The sequence below is a fragment of the Natator depressus genome, chromosome 12 (assembly GCF_965152275.1).
Source record: "Natator depressus isolate rNatDep1 chromosome 12, rNatDep2.hap1, whole genome shotgun sequence".
NCBI classification, from domain to species: Eukaryota; Metazoa; Chordata; order Testudines; family Cheloniidae; genus Natator; species Natator depressus.
The window spans coordinates 42,895,044-42,921,234 of NC_134245.1; the positions used below are offsets into that span (position 1 = coordinate 42,895,044).

The 26,191-nt window shown below is 55.5% G+C and overlaps 1 protein-coding gene across 1 annotated transcript in view; it reads left to right on the forward strand.

Annotated features, from left to right (window-relative positions):
• PMFBP1 (polyamine modulated factor 1 binding protein 1) overlaps positions 1–26,191 on the forward strand; it is a 355,442-nt gene that overhangs the window by 321,104 nt on the left and 8,147 nt on the right. Inside the window, exons 13-22 of the mRNA XM_074968998.1 lie at positions 11,489–11,647; positions 12,906–12,989; positions 14,521–14,715; positions 15,237–15,416; positions 16,257–16,424; positions 16,876–16,959; positions 18,391–18,654; positions 19,688–19,906; positions 20,633–20,863; positions 21,717–21,932. Of these exons, the coding sequence (XP_074825099.1) occupies positions 11,489–11,647; positions 12,906–12,989; positions 14,521–14,715; positions 15,237–15,416; positions 16,257–16,424; positions 16,876–16,959; positions 18,391–18,654; positions 19,688–19,906; positions 20,633–20,863; positions 21,717–21,932 (1,800 nt within the window). The remainder of the gene's footprint in view (positions 1–11,488; positions 11,648–12,905; positions 12,990–14,520; positions 14,716–15,236; positions 15,417–16,256; positions 16,425–16,875; positions 16,960–18,390; positions 18,655–19,687; positions 19,907–20,632; positions 20,864–21,716; positions 21,933–26,191) is intronic.

Genomic DNA, 26,191 nt, shown 5'->3' on the forward strand with positions numbered 1-26,191 from the left:
GGGGGGATTTGATAGCTGCTTTCAACTACCTGAAAGGGGGTTCCAAAGAGGATGGATCTAGACTGTTCTCAGTGGTAGCTGATGACAGAACAAGGAGTAATGGCCTCAAGTTGCAGTGGGGGAGGTTTAGGTTGGATATTAGGAAAAATTATTTCACTAGCGGGGTGGTGAAGCACTGGAATGGGTTACCTAGGGAGGTGGTGGAATCTCCTTCCTTAGAGGTTTTTAAGGTCAGGCTTGACAAAGCCCTGGCTGGGGTGATTTAGTTGGGGATTGGTCCTGCTTTGAGCAGGGAGTTGGACTAGGTGACCTCCTGAGTTCCCTTCCAACCCTGATATTCTGTGACTCTATGAAAAGGGTCTGATTGCCACAGGATGCTAGGCAGAGCCCTGGAAAGAAATATGAGCAGGAGCCAGCAGAACCTGGCAACATGAAATTGCTCCCCCAACCTCAGGGTAGTAGATAGTTACAGATCAGAAGCAAGTCCCACACCAATAAAAGATCCACTCTTGGAGCTGGCTCTGCTGTCCCCAGAGAAATCCTTTCCTCACTACGAGCCAAACCCTGCCCCTGGGCGGATACTGACCTTAGTGGTGGCCCTTGCATGCTGCTGAATCAGAAGCCCCGCTAGCCACTCCCAAAGCCAAGCTAGTCAGGTGCGGAGCGGGGCTTGTAAAAATGCCTCTCATGTCTCCCACTGGGGGGTTCTGCTGCACACCACTCCCCAAGGCAGAACTGAGGCCTCCATCCCATCTCGGGGCCAAGACAAACGCCAGTCCTGGCCATGGGCTGGGGGGATTTGCTCCTTTCCTGTTTCAGAGTAACAGCCATGTTAGTCTGTATTCGCAAAAAGAAAAGGAGTACTTGTGGCACCTTAGAGACTAACCAGTTTATTTGAGCATGAGCTTTCGTGAGCTACAGCTCACTTCATGTGTATGCATCCGATGAAGTGAGCTGTAGCTCACGAAAGCTTATGCTCAAATAAATTGGTTAGTCTCTAAGGTGCCACAAGTCCTCCTGCTCCTTTCCTGGTAAGCAGCCAGTGGGAGAAGGGACAAGAACCCCTCCAAGCTGCTGTGCTAGGGGAGGAACCTAGAGCTGGCAGGCAGCAGGACTGGGGGAGGGCAGCTGTAACCTCTGCCAGGGAGCTGAGTCTATTGATCTTAGCAAAGACAAGGGCCAAGGGGTGACTTGATCCCAGGCTGTAAGTATCCACATGGGAACTGATATCTAATAATAGGCTCTTCAGCCGAGCAGACAAAGGTCGAACACAATCTAAGGGCTGGGAGTTGAAGCTGGACAAACTCAGACTGGAAATAAGGCTCACATTTTTAACAGAGAGGCAGGCTAATTAACCCTTGGAACAGTTTAGTGAGGGTCTTGGGGGATTCTCCATCACGGATCATTTTAAATCAAGATTGGATGCTTTTCTAGAAGATCTGCTGTAGGGATTATTGTGGGGCAGGTCTCTGGCCTGTGCTGTGCAGGTGGTCAGACTAGATGACCACAGTGGTCCCTGCTGGCCTTGGAATCTCTGAATCGCCAGTGCTTAGGGCACTCACTGCGATGGGGACGCTCTCTCATGGTAAGTTTAAGTTTAACATACGAAGGTCTGGAAAGATGCAGGGAGGGCACTGACAGACCATTAACTTGGCCCTATAGTGACACCAGGAAGGGATTTAAAAGGGAGGAAAAAATCAAACATTCTTTAACAATCAGTTTAAGCTAATCTGAGATCTCAAGCACTAAATGCGTTAATCAGAACTGCCTGCAGGGTGTCACTGCAGGGCAGAGGTAAGGGTTCTGCTGAACGAGAAACTTTCAGTTATACGCAGTTGTGTTGCAGCTGTGTCGGTCTCAGGATAGTCTGGAGACAAGGTGAGGGAGCTAGTAGCTTTTATTGGACCAACTTCTGCTGGGGAGAGACAAGCTCTCGAGTTTACACAGAGCCCTTCTTCAGTTTGAAGAATAACAGGGTCAAATCACCATTCAGTTTCCTCCCCCTGCCCCCCCCCATGTAGTCTATTCACCTGTGTGACCTGCAATCATATCACTGCTGTGGGAGGGGTTTTAGCCCAAGACACCCACAGCTTCCCCTCCATGAGGGGGCCATAGCTTGCCAGGGGAGCCCCAAAGGGCAGTAAGTGAAGTCTGTCACTATAAGGCAGATTTTCTAATCCTCCATCATTCTCGTGGCTCTTCTCTGAACCCTCTCCAGCTGATCAACATCCCAACTGTGGGCAGCACCAGAACTGGACACTGGTTCAACCACTGCTGGAATCCTGTGCTAGATACAGAAGTAAAATAACTTCTCTGCTCCTACTCGCCCACGGCTATACGTCCAAGGGTCACATTAGCCCTTCTGGCCACAAAGTCAAATTGGGAACTCGTATTCAGCAGATTACCTCCCACAACCCTCAAACCATTTTCAGAGTCCCTGCTTCCCAGGGTAGAGTCCCTTGTCCTGTAAGTGCGGCCCACAGTCTTTGCTTTTAGCCATATTAAAATGCATCGTTTGCTCGCACCTAGTTTACCAAGCGACCCAGCTGGCTCTGTATCAGTGACCTGTCTTCTTCATTACAGTAGAATCTCAAAGATACAAACACCAGAGTTATGGACTTGCTGGTCAACCGGACACCCTGTGAAACTGGAAGTAATTAATCAGGCAGCAGCAGAAATTAAAAAAAAAAAACAAAACAGTCAAATACTGTACTGCCTCAGGGCTTTAGCCCAGGGGCTCTCAGCTTCAGCCACAGGTGGTTGGGGCTGCAGCTGCAGGGCAGGGAGGAGGGGGGTCAGGGCTTCTGACCCTTGGGAGAACCTGGGCTCAGCGCTTTAGACCAGGGGGAGTGCTGGAGCTCAGGGCTTCAGCCCCGCGGCGCTGTTCCTGGCTTCAGCCCTGCCAGAAATCAGGGGTTTAACTCCATGGCTCCATTCCCAGCTTCAGCCCACCAGGGATCGGGGCTTTAGCTATGGTTTCGGCCCCAGCACTCCCCCCATAGCTAAAGCCCCAAGCCCCAGCATGCCCCCCAGGCTGAAACAGGGAGCAGAGACGTGGGGAACCCCGGAGCCCCCCCCTACAGGGTAGAAGCCGGGAATGGAGCCACAGGGCTGAAGCCCTGAGCCCCAGTACTTCCCCCAGGTCTAAAGCCCTGGTGCTCCCGCGGGACAGAAGCCCTGAGCCCCCTACTCAGACCCCGACGGCCCCTAGGATCAGAAGTCCCAACCTCCCCGCAAAGCCCTGACCCCACCCTGCGGCTGCAGACCCAACTCCCCTGTGGCTGAAGTCTGTAACATCTTGTTCAGAATTATGGAACATTTCAGTCATGCGCAACCTCCATTCCCAAGGTATCTATAACTGAGGTTCTACAGGATTTACCTTGCCCCCAATTTTTGTGTCATATTCAAACTTTATCAGTGATGATTTTGTTTTCTTCCAAGTCATTGATAAAAACCTTAACTAGCATAGGGACAAGACCTGATCCCTGCAGCACCCTGCTGGAAACAGACCCACTCAATAATTCCTCTACAGTTACAATTTGAGACCTAGCAGGTAGCTGGGTTTTAATCCATTTAATTTGTGCCACGTTAATTTTATATCACTGTCATTGGTACTGAGTCTGGTGGTGTCTCTGACTCTGGTTGGTTTGGTTTTTTCACAAAAAACTTCAAGAGGTTGAGATGGCCACTCCATCTTGCTGCGGCACAAACACAAACTCCAAAACCTCCACCTTTTGCAAAATGGGGTTCTTGCTTTCCAGCCAGCCCCACTTGTAAGAGCTATTCAGAGTGTTTGATCAGAGGGAGCAGGCTGCATGCCAAAGGCTGGCCAGGGAGCTGTGCCCTCCTGGATACCTGCAACACACCCCTCTGTGGAAGGGCCCTGGAGAGCCGGCCAGATTGATTTTATAACACCCAGGAGATTCCCCAAAAGTGGGGAAATTGCCAGCTACACCTCTTGAGCAGCTTTCCAGCCACTGCTTGCTGCCTGAGCATCCCCCTGCAGCCTTAGCAGAGCTGAAGTAGCTGGGCCAAGTTCTGTGTATAGCATCTTCCCGAAATGCCTGGCATCCCAGCTCCCAAGGGGTTAAAGCAAGCATTTCTACCACACCTAGCTGATGGGCTCTGAAACATGGAGTCACTCCTTGGGCCAGGCCAGACTGGTTAAGTATCATTTTGAGCTCTTGCTTTTGCCTGATCCATTCCTGTGCAGAAAGGAGGAACTGTTTGGGTGGCAGGGTCTTTAAAAGGAGGTGGCTGCGGTTTGCAGGTGCTGGGAGGTGCGGATTGGGGATGGAGCCAGGCCTTCTGTGCAAGTGAGGAGGTCGTCGGGGGCAAAACAAATGCAATTTATCCCATAGTTACAGACCCAAACGAGTTTATTCCTTGGTATCATCACCCTCGTGCAATAAACATACATAAGAGCAGATTTTTCAGACACTTTAGGCAGGCTAGTGAGCATGCAAATGCACGTGCTGTCAGACACCTTATCAGCACGCAAAGCAAAAGAACAGCTAATTGGCCCTCTTGTCCCATTCAGGAGGCCAAAAGCTGAATGAGCCAAGGAGCCGTCACCGCTTGCTCTGCCCTCTGGTCGTTCATCTCAGGCTGCAGGCCCAACCCTGCAGCCCCTGCTGTGGCCCAGCTGATATACTTAAGAGGTGCTCACCTCGCACCAGTGTGAAATGCACCATCCAAACTACAGAAACCCACTTTAAGACACATTAAAATAGGGCCGTGATAGCTGGGTACAGCTTTGTTGCTGCTTTTCCCCTGCCCTGCACATCGGCTGCCACCTCTCCCTCCCTCTGTGGCAATGGCTGCAGCGAGGGCCTCTTCCTACCTCCACTGAACAGCCTTGGCCTTCTGCTAGTGAAGATAGTGGGAAAAGAAAGAGCCCATCTTGGAACCTGATGGTGTAGAGCAGGGGTTCTCAGCCTCTTTCTGTCTGTGCCCCCCCCCAACATGCTATAAAAACTCCAGGGCCTCGCAGGGAGAGGGGGACCCTTAGTCATAGGTGTACTTTGAATTCTATTTGGGGGGGAGGCACAGGGCTCGAGCCCCACAGGGGAACCAGAACTCAGGTCTCAGGCCTTCAGCCCCACGGCTCTCAGTTTCAGCCCTGTGGGAGGTGCTGGGGCTCGGGGCTTTAGCCCTGTGGGGGGGGTTGGGGCTCCAGGATTCAGCCCCCCTGGCGCCCAGCTTCAGCTCCTCAGGGGCACCAAGGCTCAGGGCTTCAGCCCAGCAGCTCCCACCTTTAGCCCCATGAGGGGCGAGGGGCTCCAGCTGCAGGGATCCGTGGCCCCCTGAAACGGCTCGTGGCCCCCCTGAAACGGCTCGTGGCCCCCCATTCAGGCAGACACTCTCCCCATCTCCGCTTGGCTGTTGGGCTCTTGCTTACCAAGTGCTGGCCTGCTACTGCTTCCAGTCAATCCATTCAGCTGGAGGCCTCTGATGTTCCCATTTTCTGCCATGCACACAGAGGGCTGGACAGCTTTTTTCACTATTGATCTGATGCTTTAAGGGGAAGAAAAACCTCTTTGGCTGTCTAAACACTATTGATCCGTTCCAGGGAGCCACGCCGCCAGGGAAGGGCGTGGAGGGATTGAAAGCTAATTTCCAGCAACGTGTTTCTGTTATTTCTACCCTTTCGGACAGGTAGCAACACGGAGCAACAGCCTCAGTCAGGGTGGTCGATAGCTCCGCCGAGAGCACAGCACGTTCCTGCTAGGGCCTTCCGGTGGCTACAGGGCTGGGGTTACAGAGGCTGGAGGTGCGAGCCAGCCTCTGCCCTCCCCACCCCTGCAGTGGCTTCCTGCTTTGAGTCGTCCAGAGATCCTGGAGAAGGCTGGCAGGTGCCCCCACCCCGACCTCTCTCTCATGCCACATGAGCTCCTGGCCCAGCTGTATGTACGATGCCAGCAAGGCCAGCTAGTTACACTGTCCCCTTGCAATGCAGGCTGCAGAGAGGAGTGAGGTGCTGCAGAGCCTGCAGAAGGCCAGCCAAGCATAGCAGCGGAGGACAGCAGAGCAGGACAGGACCATCCTCACACTGCAAAGCCAGCTGCAGAAACACCTGGAAAAGCACCAGGGCGCTGAGGAGCAGGTACAGCAGGGGTGGGCGTGTCCAGCAGGGTCTGTCCAATGTGGGCCAGGCACTGCTCTCGGGAAAGGGACTGGCTAGAAAGGGGACTGGGGGGCTTCGCTCTGGATAAAGGTTATTTGCTACATCCAGGTGCTCAAAGTGAGCAAGAGGAAATCTGTTGGCAGGTCCTGGCCCTCCACTCACCCATGGCTAGCCTCAGGAGATGCGGCCCAGGATTTCTGCTTCAGGAACTGAAAGAGATTAGGCAACGTCCCGCCTTAGAGACTTCTTAGCTATCCAGGTCCATTCCCCATCGACCTGGGAAGTGCTTGTCATCAGAGAGCACCTGTTGTCCTAAGGAATCCTAAAGCACCCTTAACATCCCGAGGGATCGCCTTAGCTGACATAGTGCAGCCAGGTCTGGGGGGAAGCATGGCAGCCATGTAACGGCCACAGCAACATTACACAAGGACATAGGGCAGGAAGTGATACTGCTCGCGTGAAGAGTGGCGGGGAACTAGAATGACTGCAAGCATGGGCGACACTGGCATGCCCCAAGCCCCGTGCACTCTGGCACCTGTCCCACTGCCTGGACGTGCTGGGATCTCCCATGTCACGTCAGGACTAAGCCAGCCCAGCTTAGTGCAAGGCTGTGGGTGCCCGGCTTCACTCGAGAAGGCTTGTGGCTGCGTTTGGAGAGGCCCAGGCTGAACTCCAAGTCCCTGTCACAGCTGCATCAGCCCTGCAGCTCCTCATTCTTATGAGTGAGGTTGCCGGGTGGGAGCCTGCTGTCCCCACCTCCTGGTCGTCTGCCTCAGAGAGGGGACAGAACAGAGTATTGTGAAATCCATCAGGAATCAGTGGCCCTGGTTCTGCGCTTACCTCCCTCTGTGTAACATGTTGGCTGCCATGGCATTTTCATTGTGAGAGCAGGATCAGGCCCACAGACTTTCAGCCCGTGCTCTCCATCCTGCACCCAGCCCTGCCTGCCCTGCTTTACCTGGAGCGCTGAGACTCCTTCCAGGACAGGAGCCTGCATTGCACATGAGCCAGCAGATTAGGCACAATAAGCAGAAAGAGGAGGAACTGTGCAGGGTCCTGACAGACGTGGTGAAGTGACAATCAGAACTGTCACTCTAGTGGAAGTCACTGCTGTTAAACTAGAAATCAGTGTCTTGTGCTTCCTGCAGCAGCGCCTCGCTTTGATTGCTGTCCTAAACCTTAGAGACTCGGCAGTTCAGTGCTGAACTGACCACAGGGTGTTTAACCCACGTGCTGCTGGAGGCCAGTCTCTCTTCGGGAGGGTTTGCTCTCATTGGGTTCTACCGGGGAGTGGCTGGCTCCTTGCTGAGCTGGAGCACAGGGGAGCGGCACCGGCTCTCAGGCGGGCTCTGTGGATGAACTGGCCCTGTACGGAGCGGGGTTCGGTGCCCTTGTGGGAGGACGCTCCAGAAAGCTGCTAGAGCGGTGAGATCTAGGGAAGACTTGACCAGATGCCAGCATGGCCCCATCCAGCCAGCGCAAGACTAAACGAGGGACCTCGTTAAAGCCGACACTCTCAGCCTGCTGCTGTGAAACACTGAGTAACCTGCTGCTTCTGGGACTCTGTTTTCGGTGCATTTACTAATCTGGGCTCTCCGCATTTTAGCTCTAGGACCAGATTTTGACAGGCACAGACGAGCAAATCCCCTGTGCAGTGCCCGTGCCGCATCAACTGCATGAGCGCCAAGTAACGCACCAGTTCCTGCCTTTGAAAAGCTGGCCCATCAGCCTGATTGGTGCCACGTAACTAGCAATATAGTCACCTCCCCCTCACAGGCTGAGGGTGTTCTGCAGCTGTGGGCAGCCCCAAAGCAGGACACAATCGGGTTCTCCTCTCTCACACCCTGTCGACCCAGGGCACAAGACTGACAATCCCGAGAGACTCTGTGAGCTCACAAGGGAGTCAATTACAGGAATTTTCTGAGGTACCAGTTAGATTTTAAACCTGGAACCTAGATTTGCCAATTGGCTAAGTGTTCTAGCGTATCTAGAATGGAATCGAACAGAATAAGCCCCTGTGCATTGAGTCCAGGGAGTGTTAGCTCACTGATTTCAATGCTGGGGTCTTTTCAGGTCAACTTTTAACTTGAACGGTATTTCTCAAATCAGGACACTTGATTATTCGTAAGCAGTTAGTTTATTAATTCATGCAGAGCCACATCAATATACAATCAGCAGTTCACCAGGCAAGTGTAGACACAACCAGTGTTCTAGGCAAGTACTAAATACACCAATACAGTCCAGAGTAGGGCTGATGCTAGCAGTTACACAGAGGAACAATGCAAATCACCAAGATTTCATATTACATTTACTTCTGACATCAGTCATCAATTCTTAGTACCCAATACATTTATCATACTTTCAGTACTTCTCCAAGCAGTAAGAATATTCTTGTCTTTAAGGGACTTTCAAGAATATGGTCCCAGGTATTTGAGTGGATTGGTCCAAAAGGGGCAAGTTTAGAATATGAAAAGCAATTGTTTGAAGTTATGGTTCAGATCTCTCTTAGGTCAGTTTGCTTGAATTTATAAAGGAGGTCATGCATATAGCATTAGCCAGAATCTAAAATGTGGTTACTTGATGTCTCAATACAGAGTGTCAACTTCATCCAGATAAACTTCAGTTATTTATGTGAAAGAACAGAAGGAGAAACAATCTCTGAAATGTATCAGCGAGGTAGCCGTGTTAGTCTGTAAAAAAACAAGGAGTCCGGTGGCACCTTAAAGACTAACAGATTTATTTGAGCATAAGCTTTTGTGGGTAAAAACCCTACTTCTTCAGATGCATGGAGTGAAAATTACAGATGCAGACATAAATATACTGACACATGAAGAGAAGGGAGTTACCTCACAAGTGGAGAGAACCAGTGTTGACAGGGCCAATTCAATCAGGGTGGATGTCGTCCACTCCCAACAATAGAAATGGAAATGGAGTCTCACCACTTACTTGTTGCACTGGGGATTCTGCAGCTTTGGTCAGCCCTGGGCTGTGCCGCCTGCTGATGACCTCAGTTGTATCTACGCTGAGTCTGGGATTCACTGGAGGTGGCCACCCTCGGATTTCTATTGGTCATTTGCCAGCTGGCACTTAGCTTTCAACTTTCTCACTTTCTCTGCTGCTTCCATCAATATCCAGTAGATGGCAGAAGTGTATAGTAAATTTCTCCAATGTTTCTTTTATTCAGAGGGTTTGATCCATTTCATGGATAAAGCCCTACACAGGTACAAAATTTGTATTCGCATCTGCTCTGCAATCTGCAAAAATCATCCGCGGATATCCACATCTGCAGATATAAAACGGATATCCGCAGATTTGCCGGGCTCTATTAATAGAATCAGAAAACCATAGGGTTAGAGGGACTGCAAGGGTCATGCAGCATTTGTTGTGTCTAACCATCCAAGACAGGTGGCGCCAGCCTCCTTTTGAAAACCTCCAGGGAAGGCGCGTCCAGAACCTCTGAGTCAGAAAGCTGTCCCATACACATGCTAAGAATTTGCAGGATGTATTATGTTTTGCAGCAGTTGCTTTCCAACAGATATCAGGGAAGTAAAATCCCCCATCAGTACTAGCTCATGTGTTAGTTAATCTTGTTGCCTGCTTGTAGACTAACTCATCCACTTCCTCTTCCTGATTTTGTGTCTATAATAGACCCCCCCACCCTAACATCGCTACGGTTCTGTTCCCTTATCCTCACCCAGAGACTCTCAGTAGGTCTGTTGCTCACTTCCCCTTGGATCTCGGAGCAAGTGTAGCCAGTCTTGATGTACAGCTCAACTCCTCCTCCTTTTTCCCCATACCTGTCCTTTCGGAACAAGCTATAGCCCTCAACGTTGGTACGCCAATCATGGGTGTTGTTCCCACCAAGTCTCTGTGATGCCAATGTTAAGTTATAATTTTCTTTATCTACCATGACTTCCAGTTCATCCTGCTTGTTCCCCATACTCCTTGCATTTGTATAGAGGCATCAAAGATATTTTTCAGGCTGCAGACTGTTGCTTTTCCTCTTGCCTTTTTAATGCAGTTGTGATTTCTAGTCCCTTCTCCAGAAATTACCCCTTGCCTTTGTCTCCGTTACTTGAGCCTAGATGCGAATTGGCCGGATTTTTGTCACCATCCCTAGCTTAAAGATGTGCTTATCAGGTTAGCCAGACAATGACCAAAGATGCTCTTCTCAGTATTGGATAGATGGAGCCCATCCCAGCACAGTAATCCACTTCCCTGGAACATCAGCTCATCGTTGAAAAAGCCAAAGCCTTCTTGCCAACACCACCTGCGTAGCCACGCATTTACTTCCACGATTCGATGGTCACTGCCCAGGCCTCTTCCTTCAACAGGGAGACTGGACGAGAACCCCACTTGCACCCCAAACTCTTTTATCCTTCTTCCCAGAGCCACGTAGTCTGCAGTGATCCGCTCAAGGTCATGCTTGGCAGTATCATTGGTGCCCACTTGGAGAAGTAGGATAGGGTAGCGGTCCAAGGGCTTAATGAGTCTCGGCAGACTCAGTCACATCCTGAATTCTAGCTCCAGGCAAGCATTACATGGACTGTATTTCATTATTACCGCCAACTATCAATTGGGATCCCTCTTTTCAAGCAATTTCTCTTAATATTCCAGTGTTAGACAATGTGATTATATTTTTAATATGCTTTCTTCTTTCTAGAGCCTTGCAATTTTTCTCACTTCTAGGGTGCAACAATCATTTACAAAGAAAACACACAGAATCCCTTAGATCAGGGGAACTGGACAGATTAGTCACATGGAGAGATGAATATCTGGTTCAGAAGGCAAACAAGCATACAGTGTGTAAGTTGGAGTGAGTAGAGAGAGAGAGAGTGTGGCACTGGAGGTATCAGGAAGTTTGACCTCTGGAACTCTCACTGGTTTTGAGTCACCAGCCGAGCTAGTCCTGATTGGTTTAACCCTTCACTCTGTTTTTTTCTCTTCTCTCGTTCTGTATAACACATGGGAGACAATCAGGCGCTCTGCACAGGAGAGGGGGCAGGGGCTCTCCGTAGCTAGACTCAGAGCAGTGGAAGGCTCATCCATAAGTGAATTATAGGAGTCTTTGGTTTGAGAAAGTAACAAGAGTTGGAGAATTCCTCAACAAGCATCAGAGCTGTACTTTCCTGGGAATGGCGTATTTTAGCTTTAGCTTAATTAACGCCCCCAGAGAGGATGTCTCACCTGTTGGGGTGGGCCTGTTGACTCTCATTGGCGAGGAAGCTGGGGTGTGCAATACGCATGAGGGTGATTGCCACTGGATAGCTAGATGGGAGCAGAGAGAGAGAGAGATTGTCAACAAGGTATTTTCAAGAGACATGTTAATGTCTGTATCTCTTACACCTCCTTGTCCCCTAGATGATCCAGCAGCACCAGACCATCCATGCACTGGAAGAGGAGCAAGCCCGCCTGCAGGCCCATTGTCACCACCTGGAGGAGGAGACTGGCTTTCTGCATGCCATGCTGGAGGCCCAAGGCCTGATGCTGGAGAATGAGCAAACACTTGAAACCAGCCAGGTGAGCAGTGCTGGCACTGGGAGAAAGGATGAGCAGTCCTGCTCTTTGCAGCAGGGACACGTGCATTCATTTTCGCCATCCTGCTGCAATCAACTGCTGTGATAATAGGCCCCCGGGGGCTAGGGCCAGGGTAGTGAGGTGTCTGAGTCAAACACATGCCTTCACCAGCACCCTCCATCTGTGCTCCTCCCTGTACACAAGCATCATGCCACCCTGACTGTCCCAGAGAGCTGCAGGGGTTTGGCTTTTGTTCCAAATAATTTGTGCTGCTTATTTTCCTGCTTAGAAATGTCTGCGATGTCCAGCTGTCCCCAGTGTGCTGGCAGGCTATAGGGGCAAGAGGTTTCTCAGCGAGGTGCACTGAAAGGGCAAGGAGGTGATTGTTTAACAATGAAATCCTTTCTCCAACTTGTTACTTAGTTATTGAAGTTAAATAGGAATTTAGGAATTGCCAGACTGGCTCAGACATGAGGTCCAGAGTCCTGTCTGGCAGTGCCCAGAGCCAGCTTCTTCAGAGAATGCTGCAGCAGGCAGATAATCTGTCCCCATGAAGTTCTAGCCTAATTGTCAGAGGTTTGATTTAAGCCCTGAAGCATGAAATTTAACATGGCTTTTTGTTATCATTAGCTATGATAACTCTGTGTGGTTTTGGTATCCCTATAAATGACCAGTCCTTTGAAACTTGCTAAATACTCTCTTCATTGAATTCCTGTGGTAGTGAGTTCCACAGTCTAATCACACCTTGCATGAAAAAGTATTTGCTTTTATCAGTTTGTTTATCTTTCTACCTTTTAATTTCATTGAAAGTCACCTTGTGCTTGAGCCATGCAGGGAGAACAGAAGGTCCCAGTTTCCCTTCTCTAGAGCTGTCGTTATATACCTTTATCATGTCTCCTTTTATTCATCCTCTTTCTAAGGTAACAATCCCAATCATTTCAACCTGTCTTCATGTGAGAACTTTCCCAGGCTATAGGCATTCTCCTTGCCCCTTTAGCTCTGCAGTGCCCTTTTAGAGGGGCAGCCAGCCCTGACCCAGTGTCCAGGTGAAGCTGTATTATTGATTGTTATGGAGCCATTAGAATATTCTCCAGGTCATTTCTTATGCATCCGGCCACAATTCCCCCTCACCTCTGAGTGCCTCCCTGTGGCTGGGTGCAGTAATGCCGGTCCCATCTCAGGCCCTAGGGTATGTGCACACTGCACACTCCGGCTGGGCTCTCAGCTCTCCCGTCTTGATTCCCCTCTGGGCTCTCCACAGTTACACCTCAAAGAGGAGCAGGTGGAGAAGTTAATGAGAGAGCTGCTGAAGGCAAAGGCTGAGGTGCAAGCTGCTGAGCAGAAGGTACGTGTCCCTCCCGCCCCTTTGGGGGATGTGGGCTGGGACTGCAAGGTGCTGGGAATGGGCGGGCAGCAGGCAGTGCTCCGCATTCTCTTCCGTTGTCTCCCATCACCTCTTCTTCCCACTTGTCTCTCTCCAAGAGCTGGCAGGCCTGCTGGGGAGGCCCTCAGGAGTGGGCGGCCCCCACCTCTCCGCAGCGCAGGCTTGGGATGAGCTCCTCCCTTAACTTCAGGAACTTCTCTGGCGCTCTCCCCCAACCCCACTCGTCCCTGAGGCCCTGTCTGTATGCTCCAGCCAGACGCAGTCAGGTTCCTGTGGGACGCCCTCCGATGCAGCCTGCAGCCCGAGCGGGTTACCAGGGTTGGGGCTCTCCTGGGCCATTTCCTTGCTGACGTTAAGCCCTGTCCCTGCCTTGGGTGCCCAGCCTTTCGCCTCCTCCCTTTCCACATGGGCACCTTGGGTATTGCAAATGTAAGCGACGTATATTGTGCCTGCCAATAAGTGGGGGTGCAACATTGCAACCCAGACCAGCAAGCAGCCTGGGCTCTGCGACTCCAGCCTCTCTCCTCTTGCCCCCAGCTCTGGGGCTGCTAATTCTTCTGCACCATGTCCCAGAGTGAGAGAGCCCGGCGGCTCAGGGCTCAGTCCTGGCGCCAGGGAGCAGCTTTCCATGCAGCCACTTGCTGGTCACATTGAGTCAAATGCTCAGTTCACCTGCGTGTTTCACCAGGCGCAGGCTCCTGCTTGAAGCACGTGCAGAAGGTCGTTGGGTAAAGAGGCTGGTACCGGCCGGTGCTGTGTTAGGTGCTCCTCCCCTACCAGCCCCCACCTCCAGTGTGACCCTCAGGAGAACTGCCCGGTCCTGGGGGGATAGAGGCTGAGGGAACCCAGGCTCCTGCCTCGAGCTGTTATCGTGGGTGCACCTCTTCCCACCTCTGCTGCTAGCTCAGTGGGAGGGCAGGCGACGGTGGGGAGGGCTTCTGCTGACATCCGCGTGGTTTGTGGGACAGGCCCGGCGCAGGGAGGACACCTTTGGGTAGCTGAAGGATAGCCTGGCAGCATCCCAGGTCTCGCGGGAGGCAGCCGAATCCAGAGTCCAGCGCAAAGAAGGGCAGCTGCAGGGTTTGCAGAGGAAAGGGCAGTCACTGCACCAGGAGCTGAAGATGGTGCAGAGAGAGGTACCCGTCTGGAGCTAAGGGAGAGCCCACTGCTTAGCGCCTCTTCCCTTTGCACCAGCATTGAGCGAGAACCTACATCTTCTGTCTCTTCTGCCTTCCACTCTCCATCCCTCCTGCTTGCTGCTAGCACTGGCAGGGCTGTCTTGGAGGGTGTGGGGGTCTCTCTGGCTGAAGTTTCAGGGACCTTCTAATTTCACACACAAAGGGCATGGCAGAGTCTTGCCTGGCACCATGTTGCCAGGCCGTGGGCCGTGTCTCAGATCTCTGGGCAGAGGCTCCTGGAGCAGGCACTGTGGCCATATGGCTCATTTTGTGTCCCCTAGCATCCCTCAGGCTCAGTGCAGGCTTCTCCACAGCATGCAGGCACCAGACTGGGGCTGGTGGAGGGAGACGATGCAGGCCGTGCTGGCAGATGTTGTCAGTACTGCGAAGTGTTGCTGATGCTGCAGCGTTGCTGTTCCTGGAGCCCTGACGCCAGCTGCATTAGCAGGCCGTGCAGCGTGTTCCTTCTGCAGACCTGGCTCGGTTCGGTGGCAAAGGCGCTTGGCCAGGTTCGTAGTGGAGGGAGGACAGTGCTAGCGCCCCGGCTCAGTGGTTACAGGCGCACTAACCCCTACGTGCAGCAGCAACGGTGTCAGCGCACCAGGCTGCCAGCCCCTCTGCAAGTACAAAGGCTCCCTCCTAGGACATCTCCTTTTACACCCTGATCCAGACACGTTACCTCTCATACACCTGACGTGGTCAGTTACCACCCTGCTCCTTGTACCTGCCTCCATTAGCCCGTCCGCCCCTCCTGGTCCTTTGGAGGGTCGGGTGTTCTTGTCCCATCCCTTGGGAATGCATTTCCACAGCTACTTGAGAGATCTGCACCATCCTCGCCAGTCAGGAATATGCTCCCTTAGTTAGCCAGTGCCTGGTGTGTTACTGTTCTGCCCAGGCCTGCTTTGGCTCACACTGCGAGTTCAGCTTCCGGCTCCAGCAAAGCCTAAAGCAGACTGCTCCAGGACAGGCCCGAAGGACAGCAGCTGCCGCCAGCAACACGCTGAGACAGCCTCTTGCATCATGTCCTCAGGCGGCCCAGCTGGAGGCGCTGCTGAGCACATCACAGCTGGAGTCATGCTCCCTGAAGAAGGAAATGCAGAGGAAAGACAAGGAGCTCCAGCGCCTGCAAGAGCAGCTCCGAGAGGCTCAGGAAGCACTGCAGGGTGCTAGGCAAGGGAAAGAGGACGTCCAGAAGGAGTCAGAGACCCAGGTAGGGCCCCAGCTGAGGCTCAGGGAGAGAAGCAGACACTGAGCCTCCATTCAGTCGTGTCTGTGCCTTTGCACGTGGCCAGCTCACATGGCTTCCTGGGGGTGGGGCAGGTGGGAAGCATTGCTGGAGCTGGTGCCACACCCCGATCCTGCCTGTCCTTCCCACTCGGCCCGGAGGATAGAGGGGCACGCTGAAGCCATGCAAGGGCAGGTGGTACTGCTGCAGGACCGGCAGGCAGGAGAGTGGGGGTTGCAGTCAGCACCACGGGCGACCATTCACTTAGTTCCCACAGCTTGCTCCCTGCCCTGGCTCAAGAACAACTGGCAACCCAAGAGCCACTTGGAGCCCCCCTTTCCACCTGTCCCTCCAGGGCCCATGTCCTGGCGCCCTGCCCTCTGACGGAGCGCCCTGCAGGGGGAGGGCTGAGCACCGTTGTCCCAACATGGATCTTGGGCACAGACAGAGCCCCTGGGCCTTCTCATTGCCCTGAGCTAAGGAAGGAGCATGCATGTGGCAAGGGCTGTATTGGTGAGATTGTCTCAGGCCGAGGAGCCGTCTCCCTGCCCGCAGCCTGTCTTGGGGAGGTTCCAGGAGTCTGCTTCTTTCCCATGCGGCCCACCTGCATTTCCTATTCATCGCCCAGCGGGGCCTCACCTTGGCCTGGTAAAGCAGCAGCATTAGCAATGCCTCCAGGTGTGACTCTCCAAAGCAGCACTGCGGGGCTGCCTGCCCCATCTGCCCAGTGCTCCATGGCTCCTTCAGCCTGGGTATCTGAGCTGCGCTGGCCTGCGGTGTCTGGGAAGTTGGCTTTGGCTCCAGCTCTTCCATTCCTCTGCCCAGCGGCTGCAGCGTGACCAGCTGGTGGAGCAGCAGAAAGCCGATCTTGTGGCAGCCCGAGAAGAGCTTTCCAGGTGCGCAGGGCAGCTCGCAGAGCTGCGCTCAGACCGACAGCAGCAGGCTGGGGAGCTGGCCATCCTGAGAGAGAAGCATAAGACCGCGCAGCAGGAGGTAGGCAGACAGCACTGGGAAGAAGACAGCAAGGTTTTCTCTTCCTCCAGACCATCCTCTTGGCAGGCTGCTATGGGGGCGTTTCTCCTGCTATGGATTAGTCTGTCCCCTGGCTTGGGGGTTCCTAGATTCACCTTGCCTGAGTGTCCCTTTCAGAAGGGCAGCGCCTAGGACAATGGTGGCTGCCCCGTGAGATGACTGGCGCCTTCCTCCCAGCTCTTGGAGCTCTGATGCTTTGAGCTAATTGCTGCTGTTATTTTGTTGTCTCGTCTCCCTGCTAGCCCTGCCCCTGCAGGCTGCCTTCCTCCCCACACCGCCCCTCCCAGGCTGCTGGAGCCGGGCAGGCCGTGCCCACGGTGGAATGTTTTCGGAAGTGGGGTTCTAAGTTCTAAGCATTATCGCCAGAATTCCCACTGTGGGAAGGCTGCTTTACCAGCCATGGGCTTTGCAGGTGTGCAGCCGTGACCAGACCATCGGGAAGCTCAGAGGAGACCTGAAAAGTGCTGAGGAGGAGCTGATGCAAGCGAAGGATGAGGTGAGCTTTCAGATCTCACCCTTCGGGGTCTGTTGAACTCGCAGCATCTCCTGGGGCAAGGAGCTCCTCGCAGGGCTGCAGCACTGCAGAAGCCCTGGCTGTATGGTCTGTCCATGGACTGTGGTGACCTGTCTGCCCTGCAGCCCCTCTGTAGTCAGGGCATGGTGGGCCCAGCGGGGAATCGTCATGGTTGGCTACAGTTCCAGGGTGCTGGGCGCAAGCCCTGTGTGACAGCCTTTGCTCGGCAGTTAGTGTAGCCCAGGGGCGGGCAAACTTTTTGGCCTGAGGGCCACATCTGGTTTCTGAAATTGTATGGAGAGCCGGTTAGGGGAGGCTGTGCCTCCCCAAACAGCCAGGCGTGGCCCAGTCCTCGCCCCCTATCTGACCCCCCCGTCCTCTGACAGCCCCCCCAGGACCCCTGCCCCGTTCACCCCTCCCTGTCCCCTGACTGCCCCCCACTGCTCCATCCAACCCCTCCTCTCATTCCTGACTGCCACCCGGGACCCCTGCCCCATCCAAACCCCCTGTTCCCCGCCCTCTAACCACCCCAACCCCTATCCACACCCCTGACCACCACCCCGAACTCCCCTGCCCTCTATCCAACCCCCCCTGCCCCCTGACCGCCCAGAGCATCAGGACAGGCCGTCGTGCCACCCGGCTGGAGCCAGCCATGCCACCGCGCAGCACAGAGCACCGGGTCAGGCTGCGGCTCTGCAGCTGCACTGCCCACGGCAAGAGCTCGCAGCCCCCTGCCCAGAGCATGGCGCTGGTGGTGCAGTGAGCTGAGATTGCGGGGGAGGGGGAACAGCAGGGGAGGGGCCGGGGACTAGCCTCCCGGGCCAGGAGCTCAGGGGCCGGGCAGGCAGGTCCCACGGGCCAGATGTGGCCTGCGGGCCATAGTTTGCCCACCTCTGGGGTAGCCAGTCTCTCATATCCCTGAGCCCTGAGAGCAAGTGTCAGAAGGGCTCAGTGCAGTGCCCGAGGGGGCTGAGTGTGTAGCGCTCCACCCGGCGAGGGAGAGGCTCCGTCCCCCACCTTTGGGCCGCAGGGCGTGGCCCCTCACTGAACAAAGCACCAGCGAGTCCCTGCAGGGGAACAGTCCCAGCAGGACGAATCCGCTAGTCCCATTTCTTGCTGCCTCGGGGCTGCTTGCCAGTGATGGTTATCAGCTGGGCGTGGAGACTGGGCGAGCAGCCCCTTCGGTCCGTGCTCCAACATGCACCAGGGCCTTTTACACAGGACAGTTGCTCTGTGTGCCCTCGTGTGTAGTTGGGAGCCCAGGGCGAAGGATATAAAGGGCGGAGTTGTGCAGCCACCGACCACCTGGTGCGAAGTGAGACCCGCTGGTGCGAGGGAGCCCAGCAGAGCAGATGAGGGCTCTGGCCCCAAGTGCCGTCACCCAGGCCGGTGCCTTCCGTTGTCGCCATGTAGTCACTTGTGTGCGCCGAGGCTAACACATGGTGCTGTCCCATTGCCTCTGTCCTGACCGTCTGGGTCAGTGGCGTGTGCGTTTGTGGCGCTGCCCAGGGGGAGGAGAGAGCCACAGAGGGGAGCGGCCTGAAGGGAAAGCTCCACCAGCTGCAAGATGACGTAAGAAGCCTGCAAGCGGTCTGCGGGGAGCGGGAAAAGGCCATGGTGGAGCAGACCTGCTGCATCCAGCAGCCCCAGCATGAGCGGGAGATCTGCATCAGCCAGGTGAGAGCTTGCCAGCCCTGTTCTCTGCCCAGCACATAGCCAGCCCTGCCGTGGTGTTAACCCTCAGCGAGGCAACTGGCTTCCTGGGGACTCTAAAGACAGGAGCGAGCGATGGAAGCTGTCTGGCTTTGAGAGCGTTGCCAGCCCTGGCCCTGGGTCTGGTCAGTGTGTAGACCTTGTGTGCTCCACTTACCATCTCCTCTAGCGCACAGGTGCCGGCTTCCTCCAGGCCGGTGCTCGAATCCCCATCCCACCCCTTCTCCCAAGCCTCCACCCCACCCCGCTTCTTCCTGCCCACTCCCCGTCCACACTCCTACACCTCCTGCATGCCACAGAACAGAAAGGGCTGGGAGGGAGGGGGAGGAGTTGACTGGCGGGGGCTGCCGGTGGGCGGGAGAGGAGCTTCAGCCCCAGAGCACCCACGGAGTCGGCGCCTCCGCTGCCTAAGACTGCCCCTCAGTGTATGAGCAGTTCACAGCCCCAGCAGCTCTGCGTTGTCTGGAACTGGGGTCGCCTCCTGAATCCTTTGTCTTGAACTGACTCAGCGCTGTCCGTCCATCTGGTACCGCGGAGGGGCCGGTCAACCCTGTCCATCCGTCTGTCTGGTACCGCAGAGGGGCCAGTCTGTGCACGGTCTAGGCCTGGGATACTCAGCTACATCCTCCCGCTGGGGACAGAGCCCTCCAAGTGGCCTGCATGAATCTGCAGGCTGTAAATGGTTACGTCCTTCTTGGCGTTCTCCGCAGAACTGGTCCCACTGCGCGTTTCTGGCCTCCATTACCTTGGCCTTCGCCCAGCCCCAAATTTCATGCTGGAGCCTGTGAGAATAACTCAGAAGTGACATAACTGGTTTCACTCCAACTTGCCAGGTACCCTTTGGCCTGAGAGCCCACCGAGCCAGGGTTGTGCGCAGGGAGGTGGGGTCAGAACCAGGGGAGGCCTGACTGCTGCGTCACAGTGCGGCACCTGGCTGAGGTCTGCCCGGCGTTGTACTGCTCAGCGTGGGACTCTGCGTTTCTGGCCTGTGTCCTAGGGCCAGGAGCAGGCAATGCTTGAATCCCGCGAGCGAGCCCACCAGACAGAACTGGAGCAGCTGCGGGCCAAGCTGCAGCACCTTCAGCAGGAGCTGGATGTCTGCAAAGGGAAGAACCAGGATAATCTGAGCCACCTGCAGCAGCGGGAGTCCACGATGGAGAGGCAGAGCTTGGACCTGGAGTTCCTGCTGCAGCAATGCCAGGCGCTGAAAGAGGAGGTATGGCTCCTGGGAGGGTCACCCCCTCTCAGCAGGCAGCCCAGAGCTGAGCCCTCGTTCAGGCAGGGCCCTGCAGCTCCCAGAATGTCCCATCAGCCCCCTCTGGTGCTGGGCCACACCCCGGGCATGGAGCAGGACAGCAGGGAGGGTGAGAGTCTCAAGTCAGGCACCATCAGGGCCCCCTTGTCGTGGATCCAGGGGCAGGGAAGGGTCCTGATGTGTGCTCGGGCTGGTTCTGGTTATCAGCAGCCCTGGCCAGTGTAACTAGCCTGTACCAGGAGCAGCCTCCCATCCCCAGGGCTCCAGCTCCAGCCCTGTATTCCTCTGTGCCCAGCACCACATTGGGTCAGCACCCGCAGCAGGGTCCTGGTGCCTCTGCGCACGGTGGGGACAGCACCCTGCTTGGTGCGGAGCACCTGGCCAGTGCTGAGAACAGAGCTGGAGGGGGAAGGGGCGGGGGAGTGACAAGGAGGAAGCCCCCTGCCAGGGAGCCATGCCCAGCTGCGGGGGAGATGCTCTGGGGAGGAGCCAAGCCCTCTTGCTTGGGAGATTTGAGACTAGACCGGTAAGGACCTGTCCTGCCCAAGCCAGAGGATGGACCGGACTGGACCTGTCCATCTCTGATTGGCCTTCGGGCCTGAACCCTGCCTGGCCAACAGGCGCACTAACAACAGGGCAGTGGGGCAAAGGCTGGCAGGCGGCTCCCCAGTGCTGTCGCACTCCCAGGTGTTCTACTATGAAGAGGTGATGCAGAAGCAGGAGAGGGAGCTCTGCCAGCAGCAGGAGCAGCTCCAAGAGGCGCAGGAGCAACTGGCCATGGCCAAGAGCAAGAGCAGCTCCACCGAGAGCAGCCTGGATCTGTACAAGAAGAAGTACCAGGCCGCCCTGAACAGAGCTGGCGAGCTGGAGGGCAAGGTGCAGAGCCTGGAGGAGGAGCTCCGGGACATGAGCAGCCAGGTGGGGCCCGGCCTGGCCATGTGAGCCCTGCGCCTCGGATTAGAAATGAACTGGTTGTGCTTTCCCTCGGTGCCTTTACCTTGCGTCGCACTGGAGGGGTTTGGGCATGTGGGCCTGGCCATGCGAGCAGTAGCCCCACAGGCTTCTTGCCAGCACAGTTCCAGCCGGGGACAGTTTAGGGCGCAGCTAGCTCAGGCTGCACAAGCCCCGTGTCCTTGTTTGTGCTGAGAGGTTTTCTGTGGTTGCCCTCCAGGGCTTTCTCCAGTTCACCTGCTGGGGTGGAGGGCTCGAGTGAACAATGCCAGTGGGGTCTGCCCTGGTGTCTGGGCTCTAGAGAGTTTGCACCATGCTCCTGACGCATGGGATCTGAGGGGAACCACCCTAGTGCAGGGGCCAGGGGAAGGCCATTAGTGCTGCTCTCCCATGGCTAGTGACCAGGCTGGCGCTGCTGAGCGTGCGACACGAGACTTCCAGCTCTGCTCAGAGAAGCACTGGCCAGCACAGGCCATGCAGCCACTGGCCTGGGGCAGAACAGCTGGGAAATTCACCAGGTGACAGTAGGCAGGTTGGGCACCCACTCTGCCCTCGTGTCAGGGCTGCACAGACTCAGGCCCAAGGCTCTCCATGGTGCTCAGTGGCCTCTGGCTGCCCGTCTGCCTCTGCTCTCCTACCTGGGAGCCTCATGGAGTGGGCAGCCGGCCTCCTCCCGTGTCATTCTCAATCCTTCCCTCGGAAGGGAGCCAGGCCGCAGGCAGGGGAGCTGGCCCAGCCCCTACCCCACTGATCAGCACCATGGGTTGAGCCAGTCCTACTGTCTGGCCCCTCTGACAACTGCTCCTCGTCCCTGCTGCAGATGCGGGAGTGTGATGACACCATCATCAACCTGTGCGGCAAGCAGCTGGTTCTGCAGCAGGAGATGACAGGCAGGAGGAACCCGACGGCCATGGAGCAGCTGACTCAAGAACTTCATGCCACACAGGAGGAGCTGTCCAGGAGCCTTCAGCATGCCCACCAGTGTGAGCAGAGCATCCAGGGCCTCCAAGAGCAGCTGGTTGCCAGTCAGACCAAGGTGAGCAAAGAGAAGTGGGGCAGCTGGCCTGGCTCTCTCCCTCCTGGTGCACTGCCTCTGTTCCTGGGTCAGCCTGAGCTCCCTGGGGCAGGGCCTGTGTGCAGTGCTGGCATGTTGTCAGTGCTTTAGAGAACGTCACCTGCACGCCAGCATTCACACCTGCTCCCCTGCCCACTCACTATCACACACCACCTCACGTGGACATGCTCACCCGTTACACGTTCACACACCGTCCCTCCAGATTGCCACAGCATGCTCTGTTGGAACGCAGCGCATCTCTGTCGGGATGAGGGACACCAGTGCTCTGGAATCTGCACTGGCTGCCTGTTGGTCCCAGCTGGAAACACAAGTCACATTGGGTATCTGTCCCATTCTAGGGAGCAGTCCAGACCGGCGAGGGGCTGTCACCACCTGCCCTGTGACCTGGAGTGCCTCACAACAGTTTGGTGCTGTAGCTCCCAGCATGGGCTGCTCACAAACAGCCAGACAGCCTGTGGGTCACCCCTCAGTGTCTGTGTGTAGCCGCAGTCCTGGGCCAGCCCCTCTGAGCCCAGCAGCCTGCCAGCTACAAAGCAGCCACACTCTGGCTTCCAGCAGCCTTGGTTACTACCCGCAGAGTGACCCCAGCACACTCCCAGTCCTGAATTTTCCCCAGAAACGTGTGTTCTGCACACTCCAGCCCTCTCCTGGGCAGTTCGGGTATTAGAGGAGCTGTGCCCCTCAAAGGAGAAACAGTTTGTTACTTTAACTGGCATTACCCAAACAATTCAATTTAAACACAACACTGGGTTGTTTTGATTAAAGAATAAAACAAGTTTAATTAACTACAAAGAGGTAGATCTGAAGTGAGTACAAGTATAAGATATTAAAGTCAGCAATGGTTAGAAGAGAAATAAACTCAAAACACGTCCTAGTAACTAAAATTTAACAGACTAGACTTGGTTCAAGGTAAAATCCTTCCACGTGTTCCTAGCAACTGGACTGACCAAATTCTCAGGTCAGGATCGCGCCCGCAAGGCTGAGGCAGTAACCGGCTTTCCATCGCCTCCTGCGTCTCTGCCAGCCCCTGGCTGCAGACAGGGAAGAACAAGAGCAGCTGGCAGAGAAGGAACGGCCACTGGAGGCCCCAGGGCAATGCCCTGGATTTCCCAGAGACCCATCACAATGAGGGGGTGCTTATCCACACCTCCTCCTGCAAAGACCCTGGTCACAGATTCAAGAATAGGGTGCAGCAACCCCTGGACCGACTCCAGACACCAGGGACTTAGCCTCCAAAGGACGTGGCTCTTCACCATAAATGTACCCGTGATCTGATTCACTTGCATGGGATCCCAGCCTGTCCTACAGCCCTCCCCAGAGCAGCGTCTCAGAAACAGCATATCGGCGATGTGCTGTACAGCGTAAACAAACAAGGAAGCATCTGCTTATCACCCCTAGGCCGAGAGGCACCCAAGGGAGGGCGGACGTGATGTCAACAACACAGGATAATCTCAGCTACTCCCAGCTGCTCTTCATCTTCCAGAAGTCAGCAGCAACCTGGCAGACATCATGCACAGACAGTCCACCAGCCATGTGTGCTCCCTGACCAGCTCCATCATCCAATCAATATTTCACTGCAGGAAGGGAATCCCATTATAGACCCACTTACCACCAAAGATTATACAAATTGTCCAGCCTTTTGTGCCAGGGAGACATGCGCCTAGGGTCATTATACATCTTCCTCCTACCATGGGATCAAGGGCCCCTGATTTCCACTGATTTCCTTGATTCCAAGAGTGACATGCAAGGCCCAGCAGGATGCTGACAGATCTCCTGTGTCCAGCCTCCCATGTCACTTCCGAGTGGTCCAGACAGAATAGCGCAGAACCAAGGGCAGGTACTCCATCCAGACCCGACGTTGCTCCATCTGACAGCCTGGGAGGTGGCTGGTTGCCTGCTATCACCGGAGGCAGCTCCCTGTGAGTACGAGACCCTGCTGCTAAGTGGGATGCTCCCAGGAGGAAGATTTACTCCTCCAAATGGAAAAGGTTTTCAAATTGAAGCCCAAATTGAGCCAGGGCTGGCCCCTGCACCCAAAATCCTCCATTAGACTATGCATTTGAAATGCTCTGGACACCTCTTCAGTGCCCTTAAAGTGCACCTGGCAGCAATCACTCCCCCCTTGCAGGCAGGGGCCATTCGTCTCCCCCCACGGTTACCCAGATAGCTGATGGGGCGAGTGTGTGCTGACCCACTGGTGAGAGAGCATCTGACATGGGATCTCGGTATTGGCCTTAACTTGTTGGAGCCACCTTTGGAGCCTCTCACCGGGTGCTTGTCACACCAGCTCATGCTCAAGATGGGCTTGTTAGTCACTAGCCCCCCAGCCAGCAAACAGCTCTGTGGCTGCCCTTCCTTACCCAGCACCCACGGGCTCAAAGCTGTGGTGAGCCTCACCCACGGTTAATCCCCCAGCTGCATCACACTGTCAGATCAGCCAGGCCATTACGTTCCCAAGTCCATTTCTCCGCAGGAGCTATGAGCACCACAGGGGCCTAATTATCCTACCTTGGCAGGACTAAGCCTTTCCCGCCAGCTCCCCAGCCCTGTGTTTCAGAGGCTCACGCCGGCTCCCCCCAGAGCCTTTCAAAAGGGATGATGCAGCATACATCAGCCTGCTACCATATGGCCGACGGACCGCCCCCTCCAACCAGCACCACTCGCGCCACCAGATCACACGCTGCAGCCTCTGCATGCCCCAGGCGCGGCGCCATGTCGGCTGCTGAGCGGTGGAACCCTGGCTCTGCCCTGAGCTGGCAGCAAATGCAAGCCCGTTCGGCAGGGCAGCCTCCTCGGTCCCACCGTCTCGATGGGGGGCCGCTGCTCGTCAGTCCCCGCCAGTGGGCGCTGCAGGCACCCGTCCGGTTACTTGCCCTGTGGTTTTGCCTGACGTTGCCCCCACGACCCGCTCACTGAGCCTGCCTTTCCAGAGTCCGCCGGAGCTGGGGTTCTGAGTGAGCAAGGGACGGCTGGGTGCAGCTGCTCTGCTCTCCAGCTCTTCAGGCGGGCAAGGGGGCCTATGCACGACGCAGGCCCAGCCGTGCCGCTGATCTCACCCAGGTGGGAGCCGCGCTGCCAGCAAGTAACTGTTCTCTCTATGGCCAGAAAGGAGCGTCCGATTATGCAGGCTGAACTCCTGGGTATCAGAAGTTTCACCTAGTTACCCCCATGTTCAGCCCCACTTGTGTGGCCAAAGCCCCTTTCAGAGAGGGGTCCGTTCTGGAGTTGGCGAGGCCCCCGGGGCTGTTCGCCCACCCTGCTAACGGTTTTTGCCTTATTGCTCAGCTGGATGTGTCTGGCTTGAATGTCCAGGCCTTGATTCTAGTTCTGCCTTGCGCTGCCTTGCAGCCCCGGTATTGTCTCCTTGTGAAGATACGGAGCTGTTGTAATCACGTCGCCGCTCAGTCTCCCCTGGGGAAGATCGACAGATCGAGCTCTTGAAGCCTCACGGCCAGGCATTTGCTCCCGCCCTCAAATCCTTTCTGTGGCTCTTCCCTGCAGCCTCCTAAAACGTACACACCAGCACAGGCGGCCCCCCCCCCCCGCCCCGGGCATTCCCTGAGCTTCCTGCTCCACCGTCCCGCCATGTGGTGTGTCCCAGGTGGCCCCTTGCTACCACCTGCCCTCAGCCTGAGGGAGCCTCACCTGTGCCTTCCAGGGGTCAGCTCCCCAACTGCGCCAGCCCTCCCCTCCCAGTCTGCACAGGCTCCACTGTCCCTCTGCCCCCGAGTCCTGAGCACCCCCAGGCGGGTCCAGCACCGAGCCACTGGGCCCTGGCAGCACTCGCAGCGTCCCAAGGTACAGGACACCCCACCTAGCAGCTTCGCCTCCGGGTCTCCGTACTGCTTATCCCTCACCACTTCCCTGCGGGGACTGTGAGAACAAGGGTCTCTTCTTGACCCACGAGAGCGAGTCCCATGACAGCAAGTCGATGTATTGGAAACAGATGGTTACATGTAAAACAAAACCGTAATAGTACTTGGCTAATGAAGGTCAGCGCACCCCCAACGCCTTTCTCCCTGCGCTTACCAGCCAGGCTGAAGGGGTCTCTGTGTGAGAGCTATGGGGTGGCTCTGCCTCTCCCGAGACACCAGATTAATTCTTCGATCCTCATCCCTGCTGGGTGTGCCTTTTGCAGATTTCTGTGAGCTCTTGTCAACTTTGCAGGCTTGAGCTGCAGCCCCATGTGCAAATAGCCTTCCCTTGTAAGACACACAATA